Raw genomic sequence first — 18,765 nt, forward strand, 5'->3', positions numbered from 1 at the left:
AAGTCTGTGACGATTCGTCGAGAGGACGGTGGCGTTGGAGGGGGTTGAAAGTATCATGTACGGAGGGAAAGTCTCAACCAAGCGAGATGTCGAATGAACCAAGCGGGCTTTCCCAACTCGTCTCTTCCTACAGGTATGGTCGCTCCTTCCGGGCAGCTCCCCATACTTCTTACCCAATCTGAGATTGAGATTCCGAGCGCAACTGCCTGACGGGAAGTATTCAATCTCCTGATGTTGCACAAGGCTGTCGGCCCAACTGAGATCCTCGTCTCGGAAACTGCCCCGCTTCTTCCACCCACCCTCCTTCTGTTAAGAACGGGATAAAGGGAGGTTGGGAGTGAAATGACTTCCAACAAGATCACCGATGAAAAGCGGTAACTTGGGGCTTGGGAAGGAGGATAAAGGGAATGAATGAATCAATTTTACTGCGTAGCTGGGTTTGCAGTCTTTTTCGCACTGCCAATTAACACTATGACCCAGAATTGCGCTTGTTCACACAATGTCTCCATCATCCCCTCTTCTACCGCTCATTAGCGGCGGTTCTGGTGTTCTAGCACCTCGTGACATTGGTGTATTACCACCGGCCATCGTGTACACTTGCGTTGTACCGTTGGATACCGTGGATGGAGGTCTCATACCACTCTGTTCGCTGTGTTCGTTGGTCTCACGAACTTCAGGTTTGCCATCTCTGGTCGACACCGATATGGAGGAAGGTTTACCTTCTAGAGTTGGGCTGTTCCCCGCCCCGAAGAGCCTGCTGAGCCAGCTCCGTTTTGGCGTTTCCGACGCCGCGTTGGCAATGTCAGAAGCTTGTTCGTCTGGGTTGTTCTGCGTATTGAGCAGTTCAGCCCTCCGGGCGGCTCTCTTTCGCTTGGCTTTTCGCACTTCTTCCTTCATCTTCCGGACTTTGAGCTCGGTCTTATACATGAGGTATTCCGACCGGTATTCATCGTGGAACATTATCCAGAACCTGTATAGCTGAGAGTAGACCACGATGATCGTGAAGACATATTTTGTGAAGGATACGACCGTTGCCCGGAGCAAGGGACTGAACGCGACAACGATCGTTGCGATGATGATACCTATAGATATGGAGACTGTTGTTTGGCATACAGATTAGCATAAATACATGGACCGGGTACAATGAGTGGTAGTCAATATCACTTACACATGAGTTTGAACTGTTCCCCCAAGTGCATGGGACCGCCACCAGTGAATTCCCAGTTGTTCATGCCGAAGATGCTCGACATGAATGACAAGGGCAGCTGGATACCATACAGATTAGGCATGTCCTTTCTCCTCGCTGGGGATGTTAGATTTCAACTTACAAACACAATAGTAACAATCGTGAACATCATGACAGCACGTCCTTGGGCGACGGCCTCCTCAGCTTGCCTGACGGACTCCCAGGCTTGCACTACACTTGACTGTTGTTGTTTCAATGCAAGAAGATCGTTGACCTGCGAACGTCCATGTCAGCATGCCTTCTCAAATCCAATGCAAAAGGCTGCGGGATAACTCACACTGTCAGCTGTACTCTTAGCACCTGCTCTTAGTCCTTCGAGCTCGTCGATTCGGTCGTTCACTTCTGAGAGTAGCTCCTGGTATTGAACCCGGAACCATCCCAGTTGCTTTCTTCTTCTAGTTTCTTCGTCATCTGTTCCGGGTTGCTCCTCGCTCTTGCCATTGCTGCCACTCCTGACACTTGCGTTACCTGATGGCTTGCGCGAGGGCTCCAAGGTATCTTCCTCTATGAAGCAATCGCCGCTCCATCGGTTCTTGGGATCCAAAATATGCTCAACGTGTCTGCGGAATCTCTTCATGATGTCTCTTTGTCTCTTGTGGACGTGCAGCATAATGTCCAGCTCGTCAAGGATATCCTTGACCTCGCGTTGAAGCTTCTATCCAAACAGTTAGCATGTGGCATACCAGAGGCGAATGCCAGAGTGAGTAGTGTACTTACACCTTCAGGATTGATGTCGAGCAAGGACACATGTAGATTAGCTGAGCTGACGTATTTAGACCTGGCTCGATATATCTTGGAGGCTTCTTGCGTCCAGTGCCAGACATGGTGGAATGATATTGTGTGTTGATTTGTCTAGATTCAACCATTTAGCTCAGGGTAGACCGGCATAAAGGAGCATGGTGATACGTACAACTCGCCCAATAGCTTCAGAGAAGATATCCATCACTTGCGGTTGGCCCTCCTGAAGAAAATTTCTGTCAGCTTGCATCCGTAGCTGTCACTTTGGGATACTACAATGTAGCTCACATCAGCCCTGGTCCGATCGAAGAAGGTGTTTGAGCATTCGTCCAGAATAATAAGCGCCAGATCATAGACCGATCTCACTTGGTTCTTGCGGAACGACTTTAAACGGGCCCGTATCGATCGGTGTACTCCCGACAAATCATGCTTGTTGCTTCCATAGCGCCGCGGAAACGAGGTAATGATTGTGTGCTCATCAAGAACCCACATCCATAGTTGATCAACCATGATGAGCTGGGAGACTCTCTTGATGTCGCTCTTGCACTGGTCGCAGCCGTGCTCATCAGTTGTCTCAGAATGATGAGTCCACTTCATAAGTAGCGAAACATCACCCTCGACATACTGAGCTGTACCATGATCTCCAGGTCCATGAGCCGGCTCTTCCCCTGTCACGGGTGTGGCGCTGTTTGTTGTTCGATTCAAGGGTTGTTGAGGAGAGCTGTGGCGTTTAATCCAGGAGTGCTTAGGCTTCTCTGCCTCCTGGAGTTTGTGGATAAAGTCAAGCTTCGTATCTCGGTAGATGACCTGATCTCTATCTCGAGCCTTGGTGGTTCTTAGTGTCCAGTAGTAAGACTGATCCAATGTGCGACGCGGGTGGAGGGGAGGGTCGTGGAAAAGGTATTTCTCCAGCATTCTCTGGTCCCTGAACGTTGACATGGCCTCATAAAGGCGAGCAGCATCCACCAGATACTGACCCAATGCACTCATGACTATCAGACGACCAGAGTCATCGATATGAGGCCTTTCACCGCGTCGAGCTTCCCGGCGACGTCTGAAGAGTTGATAAAGTGCCAGGTCAACGGTTTGAAGCAGCTTATTTTGACTCTCAGGGTCTTCAGCACCCTCTTTGGGATGCTTTATCTTCCTTCTCTCCATGTCATCCTTTGAGCGTTCGGTGAGTTTCTCTCTCTCTTTCTGTCGACTTGTCTTTTTCTGCTGCTTTTCTCCCTTTTGGGTTTGACGGAATTTGTCGGATTCAATATCGATCAGCCTCGAAATGGTCTCCCTCCTACGGTCTGTTTCCCAGTGGAGATATGGCATCTACAAGTCAAAAGAGTGTCAGCGTTATGTGTGTTGGGAAATGCGATAATTATCAGTATCATTGACGTACAAAAAGAACAACGTTCTTCGGATGCTTCTCGATCTCATTTGTCTCGGTTGACACCACCTCGCAGAGAGAACGCATGTGTCTTGCGTGCACTACACCGCTTCGAGTCCCTTGTTGCTGACCTCGCCAATACTGTGGGCTCAAGAGCATGTGTATTGGGGTTTGCACGCTCTGATGCCTGAGTTTGCGATTGAGATCTGGTGTTTCGGTTTCGTAGTAGTTGGCAATGGCTTTCTGTTGTCGTGTGAGCTTTAGATCTGGAAATTTTGGGTGCGGGTGTCAAGAGCTTACCTCCACCCACTAAAGCACAGCGAGTTGTGTCAGTCAGTAGCCAGCGAGGAAGAAAACTTGTAGTATGAAGGACTGAAAGGGGAATGCATATTCGGTTTGAGAGTTACGTACTGCCATATTATTTGATGGGATGTGGAAGTATCGGATCCTCTTTGGCGGTCCCGAATCATCTTGACTCTTGCATCGGTTTCTTGACAGGATGTTCCAATCGCCTTCCGGATCATGGGTTCTCAACCTAGGATTATCAGTGCTTTCCGGTCCAGGAGTAACCCCGTTGTCGAGGAGAAAGCTCATGGATATGCGCTGGTCTGGGAAGGTCCCTTTGAAACGGCCGTCGGTCAATGGTTCATCAACCGGTGTCAGGAAAGACCCAGCATCTTGACTTGGCCTGCCTGTGTCGTATTCGGTGCTGAACTGGATGAGATAGGCATTGACATCTCGCTCGAGATGATATTCGGTATCAGTGTCTTCCGCTAGTTCATTGCTGGGATCCTGATTGGATTGATGGCCATTCTCCGATTGCGTATTCTTTTTCGTGCGTTGCTTTTTCGCAAGATCTTTGACTTTCTTTCGTCCTGGCTCGTCGGATTCGTTGTTGTCATCATCTTCATTTTCACCCTTCATCTCTTTTCTCCATTGACGCACCAATTGAATTCCTTGGATGAAGCGAGGTGACCTCTTCCACCTGGTACGACTCTCCTCTAGCTGGTTAACAACGCAATCCTCCTTCTTGACTGCTGGCTGCTGGCCTGAGAAGACCCTGGAATGGCGGGTTGGAGTCTTGCTGAGCGCGTTTCGCAAAATCTCTATCCGCTTGTATTGAGCCTCGATAGCAATAGCCACACTCCCCATTCTCTTTTCAAGCCACTCATTGGCTCTTGCCTTCGAGATGGAATCAATCGTGATGGGATCGCCATCAGGAACAGGGTGACCCGCTTCCTTGAGCTTCTCTTGGGCGGCCTTCAAGTGGTTCTCCCATTTGTCGTTGTCGTTGGTGACAAGAAATTTCTCCATGGTATTTGCCAGTTCTGTGTAAACTTTCCCATATTGAATGTCCCATTCGTGCTCCCAATGCGGGTGACCGGGCTTCAGGAATTTGGCTCGGTCGCATATCTCGATGCATCCAAAGTAGTGCTGGACAGCATCTTCGACGGTGTTGTCATGGGGTTCTGTGGAAAGACAACTGGTGGGTTCATCTTCCGGGTCGTAATGCGTTAGGTTTCGGGGACTGCAGGCATCCACAAAGGCTCGAAGGGTTTCCGCTCGCATGATGGGAGAATGGTGTGGTCATCGGTGAAGGCAAGTTGGAAGCAAAGAGAACGAGAACACGACAGGTAGAGAGTACAGCTGCGAGCCTGAGGGAGACCAGAAGAATTTCTTGCTAAGAGTCAGGGGAATAGATATATCCCGAGGGATGAGTACTTGCCGTCTTGCCTAGAACGTACAGATGTGATAGCAAGTTACGCACCCGAGTCTCGTCATGATCGTGATCAAATCGCCCCCGGCGACATTGAAGATACACTGTGGAGAAGGCGACGAATAACAAGAGGGGAAAAGAATCGGGCAATAATTCATGGGGCCGGAAATGCAACAGGAACCTTCGAGGCCGGAGCGACGCCATATTCCAGAACTACTGGGTGGTGACCACTTGAGGCCCCGTCGATGTTGCACAGCATCAAGCCCACCAACTTTCCGTGGGCTGGCCCGGAGGAAACCATTCTTTCGAGCATACTAAAGAGGAGGGAGGAGATTTGTCAGAGAGCAGAAGAGGCTCTGCGCAACAGAGAAAAAGACCCTTGTCCATAATGCAGTGTGTGACACTGGGAGCCCTGCGGTTACATCCAAAGTGTGATGGTATCCGTCCTGACATGAACCGTGTCCCGGGAAATGAGATGGATGTGGTAAGGAGCGGGTAGGGTGAACTGGTGTGAGGGGAGAAGAGGTCGAGATAGGGTGCGGTCAACCAATCACGGCCAGCCATTGGATGGCCACTGCAGGCCGGCGAGAGACTAAGAGTGAAGAGACGAAAGGTTGACGGGATGGAGTGACAGATTTGCGTGGTGTTGAGACACCATGAGGCCGTCCGAAAACGCACAGCCACCCAACAGAAATCAGGAATGGGCGAGCTATACTCGATAGGGGGCAGCTGAATGTTGGCTGACGGCGGGGGTGGTGTTGCGGATGTTACCTGGCAAGCGGCGCAAGCCTGGTGCCATCTGTGTTGTGCTTGTGCTGACGGGAGGCGAAGGTTCGAAATGGGATGGATGTCCGAGGCACGAAAGAATTGCCGTGTCGAGTTGGTGGGTGACGCCATGATCACTGGTGATGATGGTGGTGAAGTTCTCGGAGCCTGATTGAAAGATGCAGAAGTTTGTGATGTTGAGTGGAAGTGGTGCAAGTCTGGACGGGACGAGACGGAATCTGCAATGTCAGCAGGCGGCAGCAGCCAAAAAGCACTGAACTGCAGAGGGCATGGGCCTTATCGAGCCTATCAATTCGGTGCCGGCGGCAGCAAAGTGCGGGGACTGGGGACGGGAAGAGGGAAGGTGCAACTGTGGTGCCAACGCGGGAACGGACTCATGTCCGAAACTTCAATCAGGTCGAGACTTCCCGAATTATGAAAGGAAAGAAGGAAGGAGATACAGGAGCTGAAAATTCTGCGCTTTCCACATCCAATTGAGAATGCATCCCTCTTTTGTTTCTGTCGACCTGACTGAAGGAGGCCGGGGATCTTCAACTTGAAAGCCCGACGCCCTCCAATCCGTCAACCCCACGACAGTTTCCCCGCTCCAACATCATCAAAATTGGCCTCCATCGTCGCCCCGAATGCATGCACAAATACCAATCCCGCGGCCTCAAAGTCTCCCCCGTTCCGAGTCTGGGCTCGGTTCTCTCAAAGCTGAAGAACGATCACTACCCCGCGGATCCAAGAACTGCCACAGTCGACGGCCATTCATCAGACGCCAAACTCTTGCTAAGAAAGAGATGCTCGGGCAAATAGGCGTCGTGTACGAGCGAAGATGGATAACTGCTCATGTTGTGAGACACGAACGAACAGCCTTACTTCAGGGCTCGATGCCATATTGTGGATGATGTTCGCAATGGCCTGTCTGGATCCTATCACTCGGGTGAGTTCATTCGCCCCCTCCCTCTCTCCAGTCTCCACGCTGCTCGATATCCATAGAAAGATGCAGAATAACCGAACATGCCTCAGACTCTGGGTGGGCTCAATCTCCCCACACCCGCCTACTAGTAATGCCTTGGTTTGAGCTTTACATTTTTTGTCTATCTTGCAGCTAAGTTCACTTCAATGATCGTTCCTTTCCAAGATACCTGATCGTTCAGATGTTGTCGCCAGCATGGTTGTCGAGGGGTGGATGCGGCCTAAAACAGTGGTGGAGTCTCGCTTCAACGGCGATCCGGGGAAGGCTACAGTACCCGCTCAGCCAAGGGTTGAGGCCTTCTGGGCGCCAGTGATGAGCCAAGGGACCATTCAGGCTTGTTTTCTGCTTGGGACTGATTTCGTGCATCCAATTGCTAACATCTGTGTGAACAGAATACTAAACCTTGATCTTTGACACAAAAAAAAGAAGCGAATGTTTTACCACCGGAGAGGCCAGTTCTCCTCGTCTCTTTCCACCCCGATCCACACCTCGTTCTTCACCATGATTGCTCCCTCCGTCTTGGCTGCATTGCACTCCGTCAAGCTTATCGTTGTTGAAGTCAGTGACTTGAAAGCGGTTATATGGGTGGTGGATGAGCTTTCGTGCGCTGACATGGTACTCCTGGTCCCTTGGCTATGAGCCGTCCCTCGACTTCGAGTTCTCTCCGCGTTATAAAACCCCAATATGTCGTCAACACTGTCATTTCTTCTCCTTCTACTCTTCGTCTGCATGCTGGCGGGACTCAATGGTGTTTGGAATGTCTCGACATCCCGTAAGGACTCCATGTCGACAACGGTGTGTGATGAGGCCGAGTCGCGGACGTACGCTGGCGGTGGGGGACTCGGACTGCGTTCAGCTTTGCTGCCTGCTCCAGTTGTGGGCGTTTTGTGGTCTCCTGATTGCTTTTCTTGTTGTTCTTGTTTGTGTTGCTCGACTATCGTGAACTCGGGCATTTCCAGGTTGTTTCGGTTTGGTGGGAGTTCGTCATGGTCTTCAGCCATTCCACGGCGTCGGAGATATAGCGGACGCAGGGTCGGTATGCCCAGGCACACCATGGCCACTGCTATTTCGGCACCAGCCCAGATGAAGTACGGGGCAAAGTTGTCTACGGTTTGTCAGTACGTGAAGTCACTGCCATGGGATCAGGCTGGCTTACAAGTGTAATCCCAAATGTTGAGGCGTGATAACACAACGGTTCTTGTGATGCCGCAAGCACCAGCTCTGAAAAATGTCAGTTTGAGTCCCTAACCAAAAAAACACCAACAACGAGTATATCGAGTACTCACACCACACCAAGGCTCATCCCACTCGCCAGCATAATCTTCTCCCGTCGTGGCATCCTCAAAGACCAGATGAAGAGCCACGGGAAAATGGCAAAGATGAAATCACAGACACTGGACCACACTCCCAACCCAACACTCATCGGCTGAATCTTGATGTGCCATTTCCCCGGAGTTCTCAATGGATCCCAGCTGGCCTTTCTCGGTGTCGTCTGATTCCATAGCATGACCACTAACGCAAATGACGTCCCTGCCGTCACCACGATCAGCGCCCAGAGCGCCATCTTCTGTCCCCTTAACTGTACCACCCTCAACAAGAAGAACCCCATCGACAACTTGGCCATGGCGTTACCCGTTATCGCAAAGGTGTTGGCGACATAGCTCCAAAAGATTGATCTCGACGTGTCATCGAGCGATAGCGACCACAGACTGGCCCCCATGCCAAAGTGCACCGAGACATGAAGGAAGGCGGCGAATAGAAGAAGAAAGAGGCCGGTCAAGACGTAGACGTAGTCTTCGGTACCGATGAACTTGACGATGTGTATGCGAGTATAAAGGCGTAGGAACATGAAGGAGAGTGAGAGAAGGGTCATGGACCAAACGGCGACGACTACTTCTAGTTGGCGCTGTTCCATGATGCCAACTGGTCTTTTATCGAGTCATTGTCGTTGTCGTTTGGTTGCCGTCACTGCATGCAAGTGATGCCATTTGCTCCGTTCAATAGTTCGATGGGTATGGGAAGAAGAAGAAAGAGGAAAAAGGAACTGGTGGAGTGACTAGTCTAGCAGCGAACGATCATCGCGTGCCAGACTGAGACAAGAAACGTGGTGGGCATGTCTCAAGTTTTGGTTGACGGCCGAAGAAAAGCTGGAAGTCCAGACTGTCGGAGCAACCTATCACGACATTTCTCCTCCACAGCAAAATTGCTCTTTGTCTTGATTTGCTCATCACTTCATTTTATCAAGTCCGCTGGCCTCTCAGGCCTGTTGAATTTCCCAACTAGCCCCATCGAAAAGTCTGCCTACCACGCGCGAGTGGCAACACCGTAACTGGTTCGAGGTTCGTGGGATGATGGACATTGGGATATCATAATAATCTCCAATCACCACTTCAAGACCGTCAAAATTGCCAAAAGCCCCCCTCTTCTCACTGGAACACACTGGAACAGACGTCGACCATTCATCTGTGTTACCTCGCCCAAGCTTCACTGCCGTACCTGAAGATGGTGGGGTGCTGTGGGCTGCTAGCACTTACACCTCCCTGTCTGCGAGCGCGGATTGGCTGGATTTGGGGCACGGACTGACCAACGGGAGAGAACAGGGTTAACCGCTGAAAGACAGGGGTCGCGGACTGGGGATTAGCGCAGGCGTAATATAGGGCTTTAAGCGCTTGCACCGGACCGGCTCACTGGCTTGACTGGACTGGTCTAGGAGAGATGTTGAAGAGCTGATGTCATTGATAATGTTCTGGAGTGGAGGGTTTTCAGCACGCCATTGCCGTGATGTGAAACAGAATTGGTAGATTGTGCTGATGCAAGTCATCTAAGAAGCATGCCTCGGTAAGCCGTTACCAAGAGCATGGTGTCAGTCGACCCTAACCCTCCACTAGTCAGGAACACAGCACCGATGTCCGTGCTCCACCCTTCTCAACCCCGGCCCTTGTCAAAATCGATCTCGATGACATGGGACACCACTGCACCGCACACCAAAAATTTCTTCCCACATCCTGCACATTGGCCTACATAAATGACTCAACCAGACCCTTTCTTCCAACAATCCGAACAGGAATGATTGATAGCCGCAACTTGCCCGGCTAGCTCAATCGGTAGAGCGTGAGACTCTTAAGGACAGTTCCTCCGTAATCTCAAGGTTGTGGGTTCGACCCCCACGTCGGGCTCAATTCCCGTCGTTCCTTCTCTTTTTTGGATTTTTCTCTTTTGAATATTTTATTTCCCTTTTACATTTTCAGAGTTCCATCTTGCCTGCCGTGTCTGCTACCGGGATGATGACATCTTTTCCTTTTCTTTTTGCTGCCTTCTTTCGCTGTTCCCACACTCAAGCGCCTTGACAGTTGGCAAGACTTCCCGAGAATTAAGCTGACCACAACTTTTTGGCAAACGGACCTTTGAAACGAGAAGAACAAGACTTCATTTGCCCATATCTCCACCAAATGAGGAGATGAAAGAAAAATGATTGTAGGTTCAACATCAGCGTGCTTGAAACTATCAAGAGAGCAAGCACTCTTTCTGATGATATAATTGAATTTCTTGATTTTCGTCTTTCGTTTCGATGGTCCGTTTGTCAAAAAATTGTGGCCAGCTCAATTCTCGGAAAGTCTTGGCAACTATCAAGGCGCTTGAGTGTGGGAACGGCGTTGTTTAGCACCCGTTGCCGTCGTCGTTCCTTTTCCTCTTTTTGCGGTTCTGCATGCACTCTCTCGTCGTTCTCCTCCTCTTCTGTTTTGGCTGGTGTGCCACTTTTTGCCTTTTGGCTTTCTGGTTCTCCTCAGACTCAGACTCAGTCGAGCTCGGGCGTTTTCTTTTCTTGCTTGTCCTGCTTGTTCGAGGTCTGTCTTCGCGAAATCGTTCCAAGACTGTGCCTATGTCTGCAAATTCTGTCAGATAATGATTTCTCATTCTCATTCTCATTCTGGGCTTTGTGGGGGTTTGAAATGGCTTTATTCCTACCTACCATTTCTTGCGACATTCTTGGCAACGCCAGCCCGTTCTTCCGCCGTCGTCCGGTCCTCATCATCATGCCGAACATAGTCAACGGTCTCAGGGTGACATTCAAAGACCTCAGCGATTTCGGCGTCGGTGGAGGAGATGCCTTGTTCTTCTTCGATCCATTCGGCGCCCATGATACCGCCGCGGATGCGGTTCTTCTTGAGGGTGTCGAGGGGGTCGCGGAGTTGGGGCATTTTGTTTGGTAAGTAAGGTATGCAAATGTGCACTTTAAACGGAATATCGGAAAAGGAAAGATTGATATAGAGAAGATAAATATCGGAAGTCTGGAGATTGATTGATGGCGTTGTCGCGGTTTTGTTTACTTCAGCAGACCTATGACGTAACTTCGGTGGTGATCAGCTGTGTCCGTGTCCGTTTGGTGATCTCCCCGTGGAAGATGTTCCGCGTACGTCCAGCGGAAGAGGAAGTCATAAAAACTGTTACGGTCCATTGCAGCGGTCAACATTAGCCAAGCTGGATTCGAGCCGCGCCGAGCTCAACATAAATCTTACGAGCCAGGCCGAGCCGAGCCGAGTCGAACGTCCAGCTCAGCTCGGCTTGACTAATGTTGACCGCTGGTCCATTGTCTACCTCGATAGTGTACGCATTTGAGTCCTGTTTCGCCAAACACAAGATTGTCCATCTTTTGGTGGTTTCTCGGACTTGGTCGCTGTGCACATCTAGGTCTAGTCCTGTGATAATCATCTTGCATTGAAGCGATCAAGCACCACAGCGCCATGAAGCCACGAACCATACAAACGATACCAGTGAACACATTTACCCGGAGTCATAACATCATATCCAATTCCAATCATCCACGCAAGCAGCATCATCGCCTATTTACCGACCACTCCTAACTCCATCCCCCCTCTTCCCCTCCTCCTCATCCTCACTACTACTCAAATCATCCTCACTCATACTCAACCTAAAATACTCCCCGTCCGCGCCCCCTCCTCCATTTCCATTCCTAGCCATCAACCCATAACTTTCAGCCTCCCCATCCTCTCCTCCCATCCCTCCCTTTGCATTCTGCCCGCCATTCACACCCGCCAGCGCCTTCCTCTGCGCCGCCCTCCAAACCCACCAAACAACCACAACAGCCTCCATCCCCACGAAGATCCCAACTCCCCACACATCCACCCTACTATGTCCGCTCAACAAGAGTCCCAAAATAACATTAACCCACCCCGCCACCACCGCCCACCGTCCCAGCCAGATATGTCCATAAGAAATCCATGTCCTTCTGCGGATTCTCAAGAAATCAATGTGATGTCTCCACCCCAGAATCACCTGGACTACCAGCAACAAGGTAATAACTAAACCAAGCCACTGGTGGAAGGTAGAAGGGATGTGGCGGCCGGTCATGTATAGACCTACACCAGCACCGGCGAGAGTGAAAGTGGATGCGAGCGCTTGGACTAACCAGTGCTTTTTGAAGGCGTTACCGGGGCTGCGAATTAAAAGGACGCCGAGGGGAAAGAGGATGAGGAAGGCAATGGTCATGAAGAAGGCGTGGGTTTTGGGGAGGGGGTTTGAGGTTACTTTGTCTAGCCAGCCCGAGGCGGAGAGGGGTTGGGTGCTGGTGCCGAGGAGTTTGGTACTGGGGTCGATGGTGAGGTGGGCGAGGAGGTCGGAGGTGGTTGGCTTTCCTAAATAGTTGCCGAGGACGGAGCGCGTCATATCCGCCCAGAAAAAGCCGTATCCACCTGTCTCTGAGCCGTGATGGCGATGCATCTTCAACCGCGCATCCCGGGTGAAGTTTCCACCGAAATCTTGGCGGTCGTTCCAGGCCCAGAGGAAAGGCTGAGATGCAGAAGTAGCGGAGGTCGAAGTCCGCCAGGATCCAGAGCCGGAGGACCACAAAGAGCAGGAGTAGCAGGCGAGCAAAACGTCGGCGACATAAGTCGGTGTGCCAGGCGAAGGGATGATGGGGTGTTCATCGTGGTCGTCGTGTCTCTTCACCTTCCTTCCCTTTCTTCCTTTTCCAGTACCGCTGGCGGGAACGGTACCGCCCTCTTTCCAACTAGATGCCAGAACCTGGACATCAAACCCCTTCCCAGCTACTGTCCCAAAATCTTGGATCAACTGCGGTTGGCGATGTCCTTCCACCGTTCTGACGCTGACTACCGGCTCCTTTTGGGTACCATTGATAGGGTCGCCGTAAACAACAAACATCAACGCTCCCGCCATCGTCTGCCCTGTGCCGATGGCTGTCCATCCATTTGCGTTCCAGCGAGTGACGGTCAGATGGAAGTAGATGTCGTGGGAGGAAGTAGTGATGTTTGGGAGGGAGGAGAGGGAGAGGCAGAAGTCTGCTGCTCCTGAAGTAAGACCGGTTTGGCAGTATTGGACTTTGTTGTCGGTGGTTGTGGAAGTGGTAGTGGTCGAGGCGCCGAGGAGGGGTTGTGTAAAGAGGCAGACGGAGAGGAGCAGGGCCCCGAAAAGAGAGGGGAGGCGCGCCATTGTAGGACCTGGAGTTGCTGGGCGGTGCAACAACTCTCAAGAAGAATGAGGATGAGGTGAGAAGAGAGAAGAGGAGAGTTGGGATGAAGAGGTTCAAATCCAACGGGGCCTGACGGGCCACTCGGGACTCGGCGTGCGCTAGCAGATCTGCTGCCCGATGGCTGGGACGGCGGGGCGGCGGGGGAATGTGTGGGGCGCTGACGGGCCGCGTGGTGGGTTTGCTGACCGATGACCGATGCAGTTCTCAGTGTTCTTTCCTCTTTTTTCAACTGGATGGATGAAAATGGTTTCTTCAACGTTCTTTCGTCCTCATTGTTCGATTCTTGCTACTCCAGATTCCCGAGTCGAGAAGAAACCGTAAACCAATTTTGGCGCAACCACAGACATGTGACATCTTTGGCGCGCACCTGCGGCTTTTTGGCGCCAGATGTAAGTCCCGTCAGGCGCAAATATCGCAACCGAGGGCGCTGTTGTGCACCGCTGACCACTGCGACCGATCGCCAATCCCGTCGCCGAGAGTTCCGGTTTATCTCCCCGCGCGCTGAGTGGCTGACAACCACCCCGTCCATCGCCTATGGCACTTTTCGCATGGGACTTCTTATTTCCGATTGTTCGGCATTGCTTTCATGACGTCTCCCCAACATTCTCGAAATCGGTGCTCGGAATAGTGGCATGACATTTCATTTCCTTTCGTTTTTGTACACAGGGCAATCCATACCAGGACGACGGTAGCGGCCGCTATTGCCACTGATGTGCGCAGGGATCCCAGGGCCCGGGAGTCAGGGACGTCAGGCACGCCAGGCACGAACAGGGACGAACTCGCGGAGAGGAGATGGGACGAGTGGATCTTTAACTGACTTCATTTTGAGCGAGGACTGTCATGACTGAAAACTTCATGAATCGCTCAAATAATGGCCCATGGCACCGTCTTTAAGCACACGACAAGCTCGACTTGACCCCGCCCTCCTTCCACTTTCACCTGCATCCATCCTTCACAACCTAGGCCTCTGTGGCAGTCGTGGCCGACCAGAATTCTGAATGCTGTATTTCTTCCCATCCAGCGAGGCGGGGATTTTTCTCTACAGAATTCTTCTCCCTGACAAGCACCCACTTATGACAATCTTCCCAATCCTTCGCCTTTCCTTTTCAGCCTCCCAGAAACCCCGTTCCCAGGTGCTTTGGCCTATTCTGGATGACTCAAAGAGGTGGCTTCTCGCCACAATTCGAGGTTTGTACTCTGCACAGGTCAGTTCATTCAGAAACTGACTTCAGACGTCCCAAACACGCCCTCACCACGATTGTTCAGAATACCGGTGCGAAGAAAGTTCTATGAAGACGATCATCCTCAGCTCGGACGTCTGAGTTCTTCACACAAGCCTGAAATCTTGGCCAATTCGATGTACTCCCGTTTGGAATTGGATGCTTCTTCATTGTTGACATTGAGATGATTAGACAAAAGGTCCAAGATGGGTGTGTCAGTCTGACTGATGTCGCAATTGTTGCGAAATTACCACAACACACCCAACCCTAACCCGATGTGGCCTTGGCAAAACAATCTTCATGATCTGGCCCCCTCCTTTCTGACCATCAGTCGACAAAGCTGGCCTATTGCCGACTTCTCCCACCCTTTGATGAAAAATAAATGCCATCAACGTCTTATTTAACCATGGCAGATTCAGGGGTAGACCAGAATCAATTTTCTCGCCTTGACACAAGCCCGTATATACCCGGCTTCACTCACCCCTTCCGCTCCGGGTCCTGTCCCCTCAACATCCAGCATGAACCACACCACCCATCTGCAATAACTTGCCTAGCAAAGAAAGCTTCTGTAGGAACTACTATGGAGCCCAGAGACCAAGAAAACTCGGCACGTCTCCCAGTGAAAAACAAGAAGGAGAAGTTACACAGTGCATCGGCAGTTGGTGTCTCCGGGCGGACATACTCACCCGGCATGACATGTCGTCAAAAGAAGAGCTCCGACCTCTCACCTCATTGGTTACTTGGACAGGACAGGGGGGTGCAGACGACATGAGCCGCATGTTACTGCAGTAACCCCATCCGGGGGGGGGGGGGGGGGGCACTGGGGACATCCTCAGCTCGGCTGTGTCTGAGTCCCTCGGTGCCAGGTCGGCGGTCGACCCGGGACATGTCACCCAGCCACGTGGATCCCTTTCGACCCTCTTTGCGTTCAGCCCGAGCCGCAGGTCGGCGCTATCAAAATCTCAGTTGCGCATCTGATGTGATGCGAGATGGACTGTTTTCATGGGTAACAGCATACCACCTCCTTAAGGCAGTGTGGATGGGGGGTGGGTGGCAGTCTCGATGAACACCAGCGGAACGACAGACGTGTATCCCCCTCGTATTCTTGTCTTGACAGGTCACACCACGATCCTGATAAACAACGGATGTCGTCCAAAAGGTTGGGCTGCTCCGTGGCTTCATGCTGGCACTAGCAGCTCGACGACGTTGCGTTGGTGGAGCATGGTGTGATATTACTGGTAATAATCGATATAGGGTTCAACGTGGCTTTATTGTGTGTGTGTGTGTAAGACTGGCTCTGCAGATTCGAAGTTCTAGCATCTAGATAAATCCCTTATATCCTAGCCCAATTAGGTATGTATACGCCTAGTAGATCCCCTAGCCTCTAATATACCCCCTTAGATCTAGTATACAAACTACGCCAGATCTACCCAGATATACCTTGAAATGCCCTAAAATCCTCCCAAAACTAGCCAAAAATAATATTATTCCTATATTATTTTATCGTTATAATAATTTTCAAATTTTTATTTGTAAGAGTCTTACTTTATTATACTTACCGTTACACTTACCGATTCGTTATTTAAATCCTCCTTTATAGAGTCCTCTATGCCCTTTAAGCGGCCTATAGCGACATCTCTACTACTAAACTCTCGCAATTAAATCTATAGCCGCTATAATTTTATAAATTCTAATTACTACATAGATCTCAAATATATTGCGGGAAGGAAGCTCTCTATAAAGCCATCCGTAATCTATTCCTTAGTAAGTACGTAAATTATATTTACCAATTTCTTCTCCTACGTTTACTTTAACTAATATTTACATATATCGACGTATTTAAATTTAATTACGAGCCGAACTCCCTCCTTTACGATAAATTATATTGTTTATTTATTATTATAGCCTATAAGTATAACCTCTTAATCTTCGAATCCTAGGGTAAATTTGTTAAAGAGATAGCGGGCGTAGATTACTTCCTTAATTCCTTAATTAATGGATAATAATTTAACCTCTATAAATAAGGTTGTAATTGTATTTTATTTATTAGTACGCTAATTAATAATAATATTTAATATTTTAAATACGAATACCTATAAATTCTTTTAATTAAAAGAATTGTTTATAAATAAAGAATTAATTATAACGTAAAAGTCCTAATAATCTTTACTACTTAATTAAAGGGTATAATTTTAAATTAGTAGAAGGTAGAAGAATATTCTATTTATAACCATATAATACGCTAGATTAGGGTTTAAATTAAATCGAGCGAATTTAGAGACCGGGAAGACTACGTCTAGTCGCGACGTAATAGTAATATAGAAAATTAAACCGATTTTAACTTAATATATATAAATTTTGTACGGGGCTATATTATTTTAATAAAGTAAGAATTCCTCCTTAATTATAAGTATAGAATATAATTTCTTTATATGCTTAACCTTCTCCGCAATCTTTTAAATATAGTCGTACTATAATAGCTAAATCAATTTCTTCTTTCGGTTTCGAATAATTTCGATACTTAAAAACTATTTTAGTAATTCTCTACCCATTAATTAATATTTCCTCCCTATAGCAGCTACTACCCTCTTAATTATAATAATTTCTTTATTCCTATATTTATTAGTAATAACGATATTATCAATATAAAAGAAGAAAAATATATTATTTTTAATTAGAATATTAAATTCTATAGGTAGAGGGTTTATATTTATAATTACGAAGGTCTTAATAAATTCCTACTATTAAAAGAGGGGAGATCTCCGTAGACTATATAGCGTACGTAGTAATTAGAATACCTAGCCTTTCCTAATATACCTAAGGGGAGCCTTAATAAATACTGCTTTATCGAATATAGTATTAATAAAAGCGTTCTTTATATTGTACTAAATTAAGTCAAATTAAAATAAGCGGCTATAGCTATTAGAATACAAAACGACCTCATTATTAAAATTGCTATATATATTTTACGTATACTATCTTTAAATTGCTATTCCTTATATGAAATTAAATATACTTTATATTTAAGAAACCGGCCGTCATAATCGAATTTATAAATATATACTTATATTGAACCGAATATTCCGTTATTTCCCGCTTCTTCGATATTAACCTACTTTTAAAACTTCTTATTCTTATACTTATTTAAATATTCCTTCTCTATAATTTTAAAAAATTCCCTAAAGGAGTAAAAATTAAAATTACTATAATATTTTAGAAGAGGTAGAAAATTAATTTAATAGAAAGTTTTTAACGTACCCTTTATTTTATAATAATTAATAATATCCCTTATTATTTTTAATTTAGAATTATAACCGGGATCAATATTAATACCCCTCTCTCTTATTTATTCTAGGAAGGCTTAATCTACGACCTTATCTCCCCAAAGGCCTACAAATCGACTACCCTATATAAATAAGAATAATACGGCCTAATAAAAGTACTAATTTATAATTAACTATAATCCTCTATTAGAGTGAGAGAGGTCAATTATTAGAAACGCAGTTAGATTATTAAGAGGCGTAGGGAAATAATTCTCTTCTTTATCCTTCGAATATAAAACTATACCCCAAAAATCCGACGGCGATTGTATGGGCAATAATAATAAAGGTTCTAAAGACCCTTACAATATTTCTAAACCTAATAATATCCCTAATACTTATAGGACTTCCAAAGATTTAAATTATATCTATATTTCTAAAAACCTGTCACAGGGCTGGCTATGACGTCTATATAGTGCGTACATCCGAGTTTTGTCTAGCGAACAGAACATCGTTCCATCTTTTGATGGTGTACTGGTTCCAGGCATTGTACGCCCTAGTCCGTGATAAAATCCTAATTCCCCCTCTTCCCCTAATATATTTTCAATCTCGGTAGGAAAAATTTAAATAACAGGGCTAAGAATTCTATTATTTGTAGTAAGTATAGCCTCGACCTATAGGATGTCTACTTACGCGATATCTATTTAATGAAGGTCTTTTAATTATATAACCAATTCTTTAAGGGAAATATTAAAAGCATTATAAATTTTTTTAACGTTATTACTAAGGAAGACCTCGGCTTTATTAAATATAACTTTTTATATCATGATAATAGAATTAGTATAGGGATTCCAAATCCTATAAATATTCGTTGACTAGTATCTAATTAAATAGCTGACTTAAATATAATCTTTAAATTTTATTAAATTCTTCTATTCTTTTATATTT

The 18,765-nt window shown here is 47.8% G+C and overlaps 5 protein-coding genes and 1 non-coding gene across 6 annotated transcripts; 1 reads left to right on the forward strand and 5 right to left on the reverse strand.

Annotated features, from left to right (window-relative positions):
* Nucleotides 1–492: 492 nt before the first annotated feature.
* On the reverse strand, nucleotides 493–4,934 carry B0H65DRAFT_427155 (uncharacterized protein; the record flags this gene model as incomplete). Its single annotated transcript, XM_062824668.1, has 10 exons — nucleotides 493–1,097; nucleotides 1,169–1,265; nucleotides 1,329–1,460; nucleotides 1,524–1,901; nucleotides 1,964–2,098; nucleotides 2,157–2,207; nucleotides 2,273–3,307; nucleotides 3,378–3,608; nucleotides 3,666–3,674; nucleotides 3,777–4,934. 10 exons carry the CDS (start codon nucleotides 4,932–4,934, stop codon nucleotides 493–495), a joined length of 3,831 nt encoding a protein of 1,276 aa, XP_062682249.1.
* A 177-nt stretch (nucleotides 4,935–5,111) lies between these two features.
* Nucleotides 5,112–6,100, reverse strand: B0H65DRAFT_210942 (uncharacterized protein). The gene has a single exon (XM_062821931.1). The coding sequence runs from the start codon at nucleotides 5,977–5,979 to the stop codon at nucleotides 5,341–5,343; it is 639 nt and encodes a 212-aa protein (XP_062682250.1). The 5' UTR covers nucleotides 5,980–6,100; the 3' UTR covers nucleotides 5,112–5,340.
* Nucleotides 6,101–6,883: 783 nt separating this feature from the next.
* B0H65DRAFT_210950 (uncharacterized protein) lies at nucleotides 6,884–8,915 on the reverse strand. The gene is made up of 4 exons (XM_062821932.1): nucleotides 8,116–8,915; nucleotides 7,986–8,050; nucleotides 7,220–7,934; nucleotides 6,884–6,961 (listed from the first exon to the last, which is right to left on the reverse strand). Exons 1-3 carry the CDS (start codon nucleotides 8,742–8,744, stop codon nucleotides 7,267–7,269), a joined length of 1,362 nt encoding a protein of 453 aa, XP_062682251.1. The 5' UTR covers nucleotides 8,745–8,915; the 3' UTR covers nucleotides 6,884–6,961; nucleotides 7,220–7,266.
* A 1,000-nt stretch (nucleotides 8,916–9,915) lies between these two features.
* B0H65DRAFT_t253 lies at nucleotides 9,916–10,005 on the forward strand. The gene has a single exon. It is a non-coding gene; the product is annotated as a tRNA-Lys (tRNA).
* A 363-nt stretch (nucleotides 10,006–10,368) lies between these two features.
* Nucleotides 10,369–11,028, reverse strand: B0H65DRAFT_558481 (uncharacterized protein; the record flags this gene model as incomplete). The annotated part of the gene is made up of 2 exons (XM_062830102.1): nucleotides 10,369–10,713; nucleotides 10,800–11,028. The coding sequence occupies 2 exons, from the start codon at nucleotides 11,026–11,028 to the stop codon at nucleotides 10,487–10,489; spliced, it is 456 nt and encodes a 151-aa protein (XP_062682252.1). The 3' UTR covers nucleotides 10,369–10,486.
* A 214-nt stretch (nucleotides 11,029–11,242) lies between these two features.
* On the reverse strand, nucleotides 11,243–13,411 carry B0H65DRAFT_211178 (uncharacterized protein). The gene has a single exon (XM_062821933.1). It carries the CDS (start codon nucleotides 13,295–13,297, stop codon nucleotides 11,675–11,677), a length of 1,623 nt encoding a protein of 540 aa, XP_062682253.1. The 5' UTR covers nucleotides 13,298–13,411; the 3' UTR covers nucleotides 11,243–11,674.
* Between the last annotated feature and the right edge of the window lie 5,354 nt (nucleotides 13,412–18,765).

This window comes from Neurospora tetraspora (assembly GCF_033439725.1).
Source record: "Neurospora tetraspora strain CBS 560.94 chromosome Unknown B0H65scaffold_4, whole genome shotgun sequence".
In the NCBI taxonomy this organism is placed as follows: domain Eukaryota; kingdom Fungi; phylum Ascomycota; class Sordariomycetes; order Sordariales; family Sordariaceae; genus Neurospora; species Neurospora tetraspora.